At 44.1% G+C, this 13,483-nt stretch overlaps 1 protein-coding gene across 1 annotated transcript in view; it reads left to right on the forward strand.

Moving 5' to 3' along the window:
* The window catches only part of LOC135532947 (NT-3 growth factor receptor-like), a 61,133-nt gene extending 48,568 nt beyond the window's left edge, over positions 1–12,565 (forward strand). The window contains exons 6-8 of the mRNA XM_064960374.1: positions 3,530–3,671; positions 11,808–11,917; positions 12,224–12,565. Coding sequence (XP_064816446.1) covers positions 3,530–3,671; positions 11,808–11,917; positions 12,224–12,565 — 594 coding nt within the window. The remainder of the gene's footprint in view (positions 1–3,529; positions 3,672–11,807; positions 11,918–12,223) is intronic.
* Positions 12,566–13,483: the final 918 nt, after the last annotated feature.

Raw genomic sequence — 13,483 nt, forward strand, 5'->3', positions numbered from 1 at the left:
CGTGTACTGTAGTCTAATGCCCACCAACCCTATTCATCTCCTCTACTTCTCCAGACTAAAGTGTACTGTAGTCTAATGTCCACCAACCCTATTCATCTCCTCTAGTTCTCCAGTCTACAGTGTACTGTAGTCTATTGTCCACCAACCCTATTCATCTCCTCTAGTTCTCCAGACTAACGTGTACTGTAGTCTAATGTCCACCAACCCTATTCATCTCCTCTAGTTCTCCAGTCTAAAGTGTACTGTAGTCTAATGTCCACCAACCCTATTCATCTCCTCTAGTTCTCCAGTCTACAGTGTACTGTAGTCTATTGTCCACCAACCCTATTCATCTCCTCTAGTTCTCCAGACTAACGTGTACTGTAGTCTAATGTCCACCAACCCTATTCATCTCCTCTAGTTCTCCAGTCTAACGTGTACTGTAGTCTAATGTCCACCAACCCTATTCATCTCCTCTAGTTCTCCAGTCTACAGTGTACTGTAGTCTATTGTCCACCAACCCTATTCATCTCCTCTAGTTCTCCAGACTAACGTGTACTGTAGTCTAATGTCCACCAACCCTATTCATCTCCTCTAGTTCTCCAGTCTAACGTGTACTGTAGTCTAATGTCCACCAACCCTATTCATCTCCTCTAGTTCTCCAGTCTAAAGTGTACTGTAGTCTAATGTCCACCAACCCTATTCATCTCCTCTAGTTCTCCAGAATAACGTGTACTGTAGTCTAATGTCCACCAACCCTATTCATCTCCTCTAGTTCTCCAGTCTAAAGTGTACTGTAGTCTATTGTCCACCAACCCTATTCATCTCCTCCTGTTCTCCATGTCTAACGTGTACTGTAGTCTAATGTCCACCAACCCTATTCATCTCCTCTAGTTCTCCAGTCTAAAGTGTACTGTAGTCTAATGTCCACCAACCCTATTCATCTCCTCTAGTTCTCCAGACTAAAGTGTACTGTAGTCTAATGTCCACCAACCCTATTCATCTCCTCTAGTTCTCCAGTCTAAAGTGTACTGTAGTCTAATGTCCACCAATCCTATTCATCTCCTCTAGTTCTCCAGTCTAAAGTGTACTGTAGTCTAATGTCCACCAACCCTATTCATCTCCTCTAGTTCTCCAGTCTAAAGTGTACTGTAGTCTAATGTCCACCAATCCTATTCATCTCCTCTAGTTCTCCAGTCTAACGTGTACTGTAGTCTAATGTCCACCAACCCTATTCATCTCCTCTAGTTCTCCAGTCTAAAGTGTACTGTAGTCTAATGTCCACCAACCCTATTCATCTCCTCTAGTTCTCCAGTCTAAAGTGTACTGTAGTCTAATGTCCACCAATCCTATTCATCTCCTCTAGTTCTCCAGTCTAAAGTGTACTGTAGTCTAATGTCCACCAACCCTATTCATCTCCTCTAGTTCTCCAGAATAACGTGTACTGTAGTCTAATGTCCACCAACCCTATTCATCTCCTCTAGTTCTCCAGTCTAAAGTGTACTGTAGTCTATTGTCCACCAACCCTATTCATCTCCTCCTGTTCTCCATGTCTAACGTGTACTGTAGTCTAATGTCCACCAACCCTATTCATCTCCTCTAGTTCTCCAGTCTAAAGTGTACTGTAGTCTAATGTCCACCAACCCTATTCATCTCCTCTAGTTCTCCAGACTAAAGTGTACTGTAGTCTAATGTCCACCAACCCTATTCATCTCCTCTAGTTCTCCAGTCTAAAGTGTACTGTAGTCTAATGTCCACCAATCCTATTCATCTCCTCTAGTTCTCCAGTCTAAAGTGTACTGTAGTCTAATGTCCACCAACCCTATTCATCTCCTCTAGTTCTCCAGTCTAAAGTGTACTGTAGTCTAATGTCCACCAATCCTATTCATCTCCTCTAGTTCTCCAGTCTAACGTGTACTGTAGTCTAATGTCCACCAACCCTATTCATCTCCTCTAGTTCTCCAGTCTAAAGTGTACTGTAGTCTAATGTCCACCAACCCTATTCATCTCCTCTAGTTCTCCAGTCTAAAGTGTACTGTAGTCTAATGTCCACCAATCCTATTCATCTCCTCTAGTTCTCCAGTCTAAAGTGTACTGTAGTCTAATGTCCACCAACCCTATTCATCTCCTCTAGTTCTCCAGTCTAAAGTGTACTGTAGTCTAATGTCCACCAACCCTATTCATCTCCTCTAGTTCTCCAGAATAACGTGTACTGTAGTCTAATGTCCACCAACCCTATTCATCTCCTCTAGTTCTCCAGTCTAAAGTGTACTGTAGTCTATTGTCCACCAACCCTATTCATCTCCTCCTGTTCTCCATGTCTAACGTGTACTGTAGTCTAATGTCCACCAACCCTATTCATCTCCTCTAGTTCTCCATGTCTAACGTGTACTGTAGTCTAATGTCCACCAACCCTATTCATCTCCTCTAGTTCTCCAGTCTAAAGTGTACTGTAGTCTAATGTCCACCAACCCTATTCATCTCCACTAGTTCTCCAGACTAACATGTACTATAGTCTAATGTTGGGTTCTCCGCTCATCTCCTTTCCTCTTCTCTCCTCAGTCAATCAATTGTATTTGTATTTATTTTTACATCAGCATATGCCACAACGTGCTTATAGAGAAACCCAGCATTAATCCCCCAATCAGCAAGCAATGTAGATGTAGAAGCATGGTGGTTAGGAAAAACTCCCCAGAAAGGTAGGAACCGAGGAAGAAACCTAGAGAGGAACCAGGCTCTGAGGGGTGGCCAGTCCCCTTCTGGCTGTACCGGGTGGAGATTATAAGAGTACATGGCCATGAAGACCAGATCGTTCTTCAAGATGTTTATAGATGACCAGGAGGGTCAAATGTTCATTATAGAGGCTGCAACAGCTCAGCACCTCAGGAGTAAATGTCAGTTGGGTTTTCATAGCAAAGCATTCAGAGACAGAGAGACAGAGAGGTAGAGAGACAGAGAGGTAGAGAGACAGAGAGGTAGAGAGACAGAGAGGTAGAAAGACCGAGAGGTAGAGAGACCGAGAGGTAGAGAGACCGAGAGGAAGAGAGACCGAGAGGAAGAGAGACAGAGGTAGAGAGACCGAGAGGTAGAGAGACCGAGAGGAAGAGAGACCGAGAGGAAGAGAGACAGAGGTAGAGAGACCGAGAGGTAGAGAGGTAGAAAGACCGAGAGGTAGAGAAACCGAGAGGTAGAGAGACAGAGAGGTAGAGAGGTAGAGAGGTACAGAGGTAGAGAGGTACAGAGGTAGAGAGGTAGAGAAACCGAGAGGTAGAGAAACCGAGAGGTAGAGAGACCGAGAGGTAGAGAGGGAGAGACTAATGTGTATGGTAGTCTAATGCCTTGTTCTCTCCTCTCCTCTCCTCTCCTCTCCTCTCCTCTCCTCTCCTCTCCTCTCCTCTCCTCTCCTCTCTTCTCTTCTCTTCTCTTCTCTTCTCCTCTCCTCTCCTCTCCTCTCCTCTCCTCTCCTCTCCTCTCCTCTCCTCTCCCCTCCTCTCTTCTCTTCTCTTCTCTTCTCTCTTCTCCTCTCCTCTCCTCTCCTCTCCGTCTCTAGTCTAATGTCTACTGGCCCAACATCCATTCTATTAACCTGACGCTAGTCAACGTAAGTCGAGACGACAACGGCTTCCTGCTCACCTGCATAGCAGAGAACCTAGTGGGAATGACCAACGCTTCCATCCAGCTGGCTGTACAGTGTAGGTTTCAATCCACGTGTGTGTGTGTTCCAATGGTTATCATTCCCAACTGAACAGTGTAGGTTTCAATCCACTGGTGTATATATGTGCATGCGAACAACTATTCCCTATATAGTGTACTACTAATGACCAGGACACATCCTCCCTATTCCCTATATAGTGTACTACTAATGACCAGGACACATCCTCCGTATTCCCTATATAGTGTACTACTAATGACCAGGACACATCCTCCCTATTCCCTATATAGTGTACTACTAATGACCAGGACACATCCTCCCTATTCCCTATATAGTGCACTACTAATGACCAGGACACATCCTCCCTATTCCCTATATAGTGTACTACTAATGACCAGGACACATCCTCCCTATTCCCTATATAGTGCACTACTAATGACCAGGACCCAATGGCTATATATTCCCTTTATAGTGCACCACTAATGCCCGGGCCACATAGAGCACAAAACAATCTAGATACGATATGTGATATGTAGTTGTCCCACCTAGCTATCATGTGATATGTGGTTGTCCCACCTAGCTATCATGTGATATGTGGTTGTCCCACCTAGCTATCATGTGATATGTGGTTGTCCCACCTAGCTATCATGTTATATGTGGTTGTCCCCCTAGCTAACATGTGATATGTGGTTGTCCCACCTAGCTATCATATGATATGTGGTTGTCCCCCTAGCTATCATGTGATATGTGGTTGTCCCACCTAGCTATCATGTGATATGTGGTTGTCCCACCTAGCTATCATGTGACTGTGATATGTGGTTGTCCCACCTAGCTATCATGTGATATGTGGTTGTCCACCTAGCTATCATGTGATATGTGGTTGTCCCACCTAGCTATCATGTGATATGTGGTTGTCCCCCTAGCTATCATGTGACAGTTATATGTGGTTGTCCCCCTATCTATCATGTGACTGTGATATGTGGTTGTCCACCTAGCTATCATGTGATATGTGGTTGTCCCACCTAGCTATCATGTGATATGTGGTTGTCCACCTAGCTATCATGTGAATGTGATATGTGGTTGTCCCCCTAGCTATCATGTGACTGTGATATGTGGTTGTCCCCCTAGCTATCATGTGACTGTGATATGTGGTTGTCCCCCTAGCTATCATGTGATATGTGGTTGTCCACCTAGCTATCATGTGAATGTGATATGTGGTTGTCCCCCTAGCTATCATGTAATATGTGGTTGTCCCACCTAGCTATCATGTGACTGTGATATGTGGTTGTCCACCTAGCTATAATATGATATGTGATTGTCCACCTAGCTATCATGTGATATGTGGTTGTCCCACCTAGCTATAATATGATATGTGATTGTCCACCTAGCTATCATGTGATATGTGGTTGTCCCACCTAGCTATCATGTGATATGTGGTTGTCCACCTAGCTATCATGTGATATGTGGTTGGCCACCTAGCTATCATGTGACTGTGATATGTGGTTGTCCCACCTAGCTATCATGTGATATGTGGTTGTACACCTAGCTATCATGTGATATGTGGTTGTCCCCCTAGCTATCATGTGACTGTGATATGTGGTTGTCCCCCTAGCTATCATGTGACTGTGATATGCGGTTGTCCCCCTAGCTATCATGTGACTGTGATATGTGGTTGTCCCACCTAGCTATCATGTGATATGTGGTTGTCCCCCTAGCTATCATGTGACTGTGATATGTGGTTGTCCCCCTAGCTATCATGTGATATGTGGTTGTCCCCCTAGCTATCATGTGACTGTGATATGTGGTTGTCCCACCTAGCTATCATGTGATATGTGGTTGTCCACCTAGCTATCATGTGATATGTGGTTGTCCCCCTAGCTATCATGTGACTGTGATATGTGGTTGTCCACCTAGCTATCATATGATATGTGATTGTCCACCTAGCTATCATGTGATATGTGGTTGTCCACCCAGCTATCATGTGACTGTGATATGTGGTTGTCCACCTAGCTATCATATGATATGTGATTGTCCACCTAGCTATCATGTGATATGTGGTTGTCCCCCTAGCTATCATGTGACTGTGATATGTGGTTGTCCACCTAGCTATAATATGATATGTGGTTGTCCCACCTAGCTATCATGTGATATGTGGTTGTCCACCTAGCTATCATGTGATATGTGGTTGTCCCCCTAGCTATCATGTGACTGTGATATGTGGTTGTCCACCTAGCTATCATGTGACTGTGATATGTGGTTGTCCCACATAGCTATCATGTGATATGCGGTTGTCCCCCTAGCTATCATGTGACTGTGATATGTGGTTGTCCCACATAGCTATCATGTGATATGCGGTTGTCCCCCTAGCTATCATGTGACTGTGATATGTGGTTGTCCCACATAGCTATCATGTGATATGCGGTTGTCCCCCTAGCTATCATGTGACTGTGATATGTGGTTGTCCCACATAGCTATCATGTGATATGCGGTTGTCCCCCTAGCTATCATGTGACTGTGATATGTGGTTGTCCCACATAGCTATCATGTGATATGTGGTTGTCCCCCTAGCTATCATGTGACTGTGATATGTGGTTGTCCCACATAGCTATCATGTGATATGCGGTTGTCCCCCTAGCTATCATGTGACTGTGATATGTGGTTGTCCCACCTAGCTATCATGTGATATGTGGTTGTCCCCCTAGCTATCATGTGACTGTGATATGTGGTTGTCCACCTAGCTATCATGTGATATGTGGTTGTCCCCCTAGCTATCATGTGACTGTGATATGTGGTTGTCCCACCTAGCTATCATGTGATATGTGGTTGTCCACCTAGCTATCATGTGATATGTGGTTGTCCCCCTAGCTATCATGTGACTGTGATATGTGGTTGTCCCCCTAGCTATCATGTGATATGTGGTTGTCCACCTAGCTATCATGTGACTGTGATATGTGGTTGTCCCCCTAGCTATCATGTGATATGTGGTTGTCCACCTAGCTATTTTGTGATATGTGGTTGTCCCCCTAGCTATCATGTGACTGTGATATGTGGTTGTCCCCCTAGCTATCATGTGATATGTGGTTGTCCACCTAGCTATCATGTGACTGTGATATGTGGTTGTCCCCCTAGCTATCATGTGATATGTGGTTGTCCACCTAGCTATCATGTGATATGTGGTTGTCCACCTAGCTATCATGTGATATGTGGTTGTCCACCTAGCTATTTTGTGATATGTGGTTGTCCCCCTAGCTATCATGTGATATGTGGTTGTCCACCTAGCTATCTTGTGATATGTGGTTGTCCCACCTAGCTATCATGTGATATGTGGTTGTCCCACCTAGCTATCATGTGATATGTGGTTGTCCCACCTAGCTATCATGTGATATGTGGTTGTCCCCCTAGCTATCATGTGACTGTGATATGTGGTTGTCCACCTAGCTATCATGTGATATGTGGTTGTCCCCCTAGCTATCATGTGATATGTGGTTGTCCCCCTAGCTATCATGTGACTGTGATATGTGGTTGTCCCACCTAGCTATCATGTGATATGTGGTTGTCCCCCTAGCTATCATGTGACTGTGATATGTGGTTGTCCACCTAGCTATCATGTGATATGTGGTCGTCCACCTAGCTATCATATGATATGTGGTTGTCCACCTAGCTATCATGTGATATGTGGTTGTCCCCCTAGCTATCATGTGACTGTGATATGTGGTTGTCCACCTAGCTATCATGTGATATGTGGTTGTCCACCTAGCTATCATATGATATGTGATTGTCCACCTAGCTATCATGTGATATGTGGTTGTCCACCTAGCTATCATGTGATATGTGGTTGTCCACCTAGCTATCATGTGATATGTGGTTGTCCACCTAGCTATCATGTGATATGTGGTTGTCCACCTAGCTATCATGTGATATGTGGTTGTCCACCTAGCTATCATATGATATGTGATTGTCCACCTAGCTATCATGTGATATGTGGTTGTCCACCTAGCTATCATATGATATGTGATTGTCCACCTAGCTATCATGTGATATGTGGTTGTCCACCTAGCTATCATATGATATGTGATTGTCCACCTAGCTATCATGTGATATGTGGTTGTCCACCTAGCTATCATGTGATATGTGGTTGTCCACCTAGCTATCATATGATATGTGGTTGTCCACCTAGCTATCATGTGATATGTGGTTGTCCACCTAGCTATCATATGATATGTGATTGTCCACCTAGCTATCATGTGATTATGTGGTAGTCCACCTAGCTATCATTGTCACGTAGAGTAGGCCAGAAGGCTAAACTGGATAACCTAACCTCTATCAAAATAAAAAGATGGCGGAACCGCAAAAGTTCTTCTGTGCAAAGGTGTTTATTTACAAGTGATTCCGGAACAAAAAACAACAGTACATTTACATTTAAGTCATTTGGCAGACGCTCTTATCCAGAGCGACTTACAAATTGGCCATCAACGTCTACCTTATGGGACAGCTTAAAAACAATGCTGCCCCATCCACAGCTCAATCAAAACTGCCTCTTCATGACTGAAAGAGAGGCTCCTTTTGTAGGGCTAGCCCCTCCCCTCAGAACAATTAACCCTAATTAATTAATCAATTAACAATACAAACCTACATTTTCCATGAACTAAACATACTAAAGGATATACATTGCAACACGGTTTTAAACAATATCACAACATTACATCACTACTGACAATATCTTTCAATATGCTTTAATGAGCCATTTGGGACAGGCACTATAAAGCCAACCCAATTCCCTTAGCTCGGGTCCTTTTCCAGCATACCCGGAAGCTACAGAGAAGGAGAGAGAGGAACAGAACAAACAAACAATGCGCTCATCCACAACATTGATAAGTATAATAATTATTGTATCTCTCAAATATGAACATTGACAAGTGTGAAATGCATGCACCAAGACAGAAGTTAATTTGTGTGTCGACCCACATTGATAACTTATCTTATAATGGCGCAGGGAGGAGTGATGAATATGTGTGTGCGTTAAAGAACCAAATGCTGCCCGCGGCCAGTGACGGACTTCTACGTCACAATCATGTTATATGTGGTTGTCCACCTAGCTATCATGTGATATGTGGTTGTCCCACCTAGCTATCATGTGATATGTGGTTGTCCACCTAGCTATCATGTGATATGTGGTTGTCCACCTAGCTATCATATGATATGTGGTTGTCCACCTAGCTATCATGTGATATGTGGTTGTCCACCTAGCTATCATATGATATGTGATTGTCCACCTAGCTATCATGTGATTATGTGGTAGTCCACCTAGCTATCATTGTCACGTAGAGTAGGCCAGAAGGCTAAACTGGATAACCTAACCTCTATCAAAATAAAAAGATGGCGGAACCGCAAAAGTTCTTCTGTGCAAAGGTGTTTATTTACAAGTGATTCCGGAACAAAAAACAACAGTACATTTACATTTAAGTCATTTGGCAGACGCTCTTATCCAGAGCGACTTACAAATTGGCCATCAACGTCTACCTTATGGGACAGCTTAAAAACAATGCTGCCCCATCCACAGCTCAATCAAAACTGCCTCTTCATGACTGAAAGAGAGGCTCCTTTTGTAGGGCTAGCCCCTCCCCTCAGAACAATTAACCCTAATTAATTAATCAATTAACAATACAAACCTACATTTTCCATGAACTAAACATACTAAAGGATATACATTGCAACACGGTTTTAAACAATATCACAACATTACATCACTACTGACAATATCTTTCAATATGCTTTAATGAGCCATTTGGGACAGGCACTATAAAGCCAACCCAATTCCCTTAGCTCGGGTCCTTTTCCAGCATACCCGGAAGCTACAGAGAAGGAGAGAGAGGAACAGAACAAACAAACAATGCGCTCATCCACAACATTGATAAGTATAATAATTATTGTATCTCTCAAATATGAACATTGACAAGTGTGAAATGCATGCACCAAGACAGAAGTTAATTTGTGTGTCGACCCACATTGATAACTTATCTTATAATGGCGCAGGGAGGAGTGATGAATATGTGTGTGCGTTAAAGAACCAAATGCTGCCCGCGGCCAGTGACGGACTTCTACGTCACAATCATGTTATATGTGGTTGTCCACCTAGCTATCATGTGATATGTGGTTGTCCCACCTAGCTATCATGTGATATGTGGTTGTCCACCTAGCTATCTGTGAAATGTGGTTGTCCACCTAGCTATCATGTGATATGTGGTTGTCCCCCTAGCTATCATGTGATATGTGGTTGTCCCACCTAGCTATCATGTGATATGTGGTTGTCCACCTAGCTATCTGTGAAATGTGGTTGTCCACCTAGCTATCATGTGATATGTGGTTGTCCCACATAGCTATCATGTGATATGTGGTTGTCCCACATAGCTATCATGTGATATGTGGTTGTCCCACCTAGCTATCATGTGATATGTGGTTGTCCACATAGCTATCATGTGATATGTGGTTGTCCACCTAGCTATCTGTGAAATGTGGTTGTCCACCTAGCTATCATGTGATATGTGGTTGTCCCACCTAGCTATCATGTGATATGTGGTTGTCCCACCTAGCTATCATGTGATATGTGGTTGTCCCACCTAGCTATCATATGATATGTGGTTGTCCACCTAGCTATCATGTGACTGTGATATGTTGTTGTCCCACCTAGCTATCATGTAACTGTGATATGTGGTTGTCCTACCTAGCTATCATGTGATATGTGGTTGTCCACCTAGCTATCATGTGATATGTGGTTGTCCACCTAGCTATCATGTGATATGTGGTTGTCCCACCTAGCTATCATGTGATATGTGGTTGTCCCACCTAGCTATCATGTGATATGTGGTTGTCCACCTAGCTATCATGTGATATGTGGTTGTCCCACCTAGCTATCATGTGATATGTGGTTGTCCTACCTAGCTATCTTGTGATATGTGGTTGTCATACCTAGCTATCTTGTGATATGTGGTTGTCCCACCCAGCTATCATGTGATATGTGGTTGTCCCACCCAGCTATCATGTGATATGAGGTTGTCCACCTAGCTATTATGTGATATGTGGTTGTCCCACCTGGGATCCAAGATGGCGGTGCAGTATGACATGTATCTGTCTTTGTCTTATCCCATGTAAATAGCCGTTATCCATCTAATCTCACTATCTGTCTACGAACTGTATATATATTGTCCTGCAACTGACTAGCTACTAGTCTTTATTAGCCACGGCTAGCTGTCCTCTAGCCAGATAACTAGCTACTAGCCTTTTTTAACCACGGCTAGCGGTCCTCTAGCCAGCTAACTAGCTACTAGTCTTCATTAGCCACGGCTAGCTGTCCTCTAGCCAGATACCTAGCTACTAGTCTTTTTTAACCACGGCTAGCGGTCCTCTAGCCTGCTAACTAGCTATTAGTCTTTATTAGCCACGGCTAGCTGTCTTCTAGCCAGTAAACTAGCTACTAGTCTTTATTAGCCACGGCTAGTGGTCATCTAGCCAGATAACTAGCTGCTAGTCTTTATTAGCCACGGCTAGCGGTCCTCTAGCCAGCTACTAGTCTATTAAGTGGTTTAATCATATCAGTGTTGAATCATATCAGTGGTTAATCATATCACTGTTTAATCATAACAGTGTTTTAATCATGTCAGTGTTTAATCATCCCAGTGTTTAAATCATTAATGTTTTGCATTGTGAAATCTAGCTTGTGGAATTGGCCAACCATTAATTAAAGTTAGAAGACACCATTGTGTGTCAAAATCGTCACAGTTTCCTCTGTCCTCAGTTTCCCCTTAAAGTTCCACCAGTCATCATGAAACTGGCCGAGCCATGCTGTGTCAAAACCTTCACAGTTTCCTCTGCTCCCCTTCCAGTTCCACCAGTCATCCTGAAACTGGCCGAGCCATGCTGTGTCAAAACCTTCACAGTTTCCTCTGCTCCCCTTCCAGTTCCACCAGTCATCCTGAAACTGGCCGAGCCATGCTGTGTCAAAACCTTCACAGTTTCCTCTGCTCTCCTTCCAGTTCCACCAGTCATCCTGAAACTGTCCGAGCCATGCTGTGTCAAAACCTTCAGTTTCCTCTGCTCCCCTTCCAGTTCCACCAGTCATCCTGAAACTGTCCGAGCCATGCTGTGTCAAAACCTTCAGTTTCCTCTGCTCCCCTTCCAGTTCCACCAGTCATCCTGAAACTGTCCGAGCCTGAGCGGCGCCATGACACCTGCATAGAGTTCACAGTGAGAGGCTATCCCTACCCGACGCTGCGATGGTACCACAAACAGGTGTGATTTTATTCCTTTTTATTAATTTCTAATATGTAAAGCAGCATGTACATATTCTGGTCTTAGAGACCACAAGAGGTGCAGGTTTTAGTTTTTACCCCAGAACTACACAGCTCACTGAAACAATCAACGGCTTGATGCTGAGTTAGTTATATCAATCAGGCGACTAATGCTTGGGGAAAACCCAAAACAGCCACCCCTTGGGGTTCCCCCAGAATCAGGATTCAGAACCACTGATGTCAAGAGTCTGGGTCTTTTGAAAAGGACAAAAAAATGAAACCGTATTCTAATCATGATTGTACACAGAGAGAGATCCTGCAGAGTGAATACATCAGAACAGAGATGGATTTCTACCGGGACTATCTGGAGGGATGTCTGACTTTTCTCAACCCAACACACTACGATAATGGAAACTACACGCTGCAGGCCTCCAACTCCCTGGGGACCGTCACCAAGACCGTCTACGGACACTTCCTCACGGCTCCGCCCTTTGACCCTGACCCTGACGGTAACCACAACATTTTCTTAGACAGGGACACATCGTACAGCAAAAGCTATAGATCTCAGAACAGTGAGAAAGGATGCATTGCAGCAGATTTAGCTATAAAAGCTCATTTGGATGATTCACATCACTCAGAGCTTCTCTAGTGGTAGAAGACAGTCTGACCCCATTGGGATGATTCACATCACTCAGAGCTTCTCTAGTGGTAGAAGACAGTCTGACCCCATTGGGATGATTCACATCACTCAGAGCTTCTCTAGTGGTAGAAGACAGTCTGACCCCATTGGGATGATTCACATCACTCAGAGCTTCTCTAGTGGTAGAAGACAGTCTGACCCCATTGGGATTATTCACATCACTCAGAGCTTCTCTAGTGGTAGAAGACAGTCTGACCCCATTGGGATTATTCACATCACTCAGAGCTTCTCTAGTGGTAGAAGACAGTCTGACCCCATTGGGATGATTCACATCACTCAGAGCTTCTCTAGTGGTAGAAGACAGTCTGACCCCATTGGGATTATTCACATCACTCAGAGCTTCTCTAGTGGTAGAAGACAGTCTGACCCCATTGGGATTATTCACATCACTCAGAGCTTCTCTAGTGGTAGAAGACAGTCTGACCCCATTGGGATTATTCACATCACTCAGAGCTTCTCTAGTGGTAGAAGACAGTCTGACCCCATTGGGATGATTCACATCACTCAGAGCTTCTCTAGTGGTAGAAGACAGTCTGACCCCATTGGGATTATTCACATCACTCAGAGCTTTTCTAGTGGTAGAAGACAGTCTGACCCCATTGGGATGATTCACATCACTCAGAGCTTCTCTAGTGGTAGAAGACAGTCTGACCCCATTGGGATGATTCACATCACTCAGAGCTTCTTAGTGGTAGAAGACAGTCTGACCCCATTGGGATGATTCACATCACTCAGAGCTTCTCTAGTGGTAGAAGACAGTCTGACCCCATTGGGATGATTCACATCACTCAGAGCTTCTCTAGTGGTAGAAGACAGTCTGACCCCATTGGGATGATTCACATCACTCAGAGCTTCTCTAGTGGTAGA

Source organism: Oncorhynchus masou, unplaced genomic scaffold (genome assembly GCF_036934945.1).
Source record: "Oncorhynchus masou masou isolate Uvic2021 unplaced genomic scaffold, UVic_Omas_1.1 unplaced_scaffold_2127, whole genome shotgun sequence".
NCBI classification, from domain to species: Eukaryota; Metazoa; Chordata; class Actinopteri; order Salmoniformes; family Salmonidae; genus Oncorhynchus; species Oncorhynchus masou.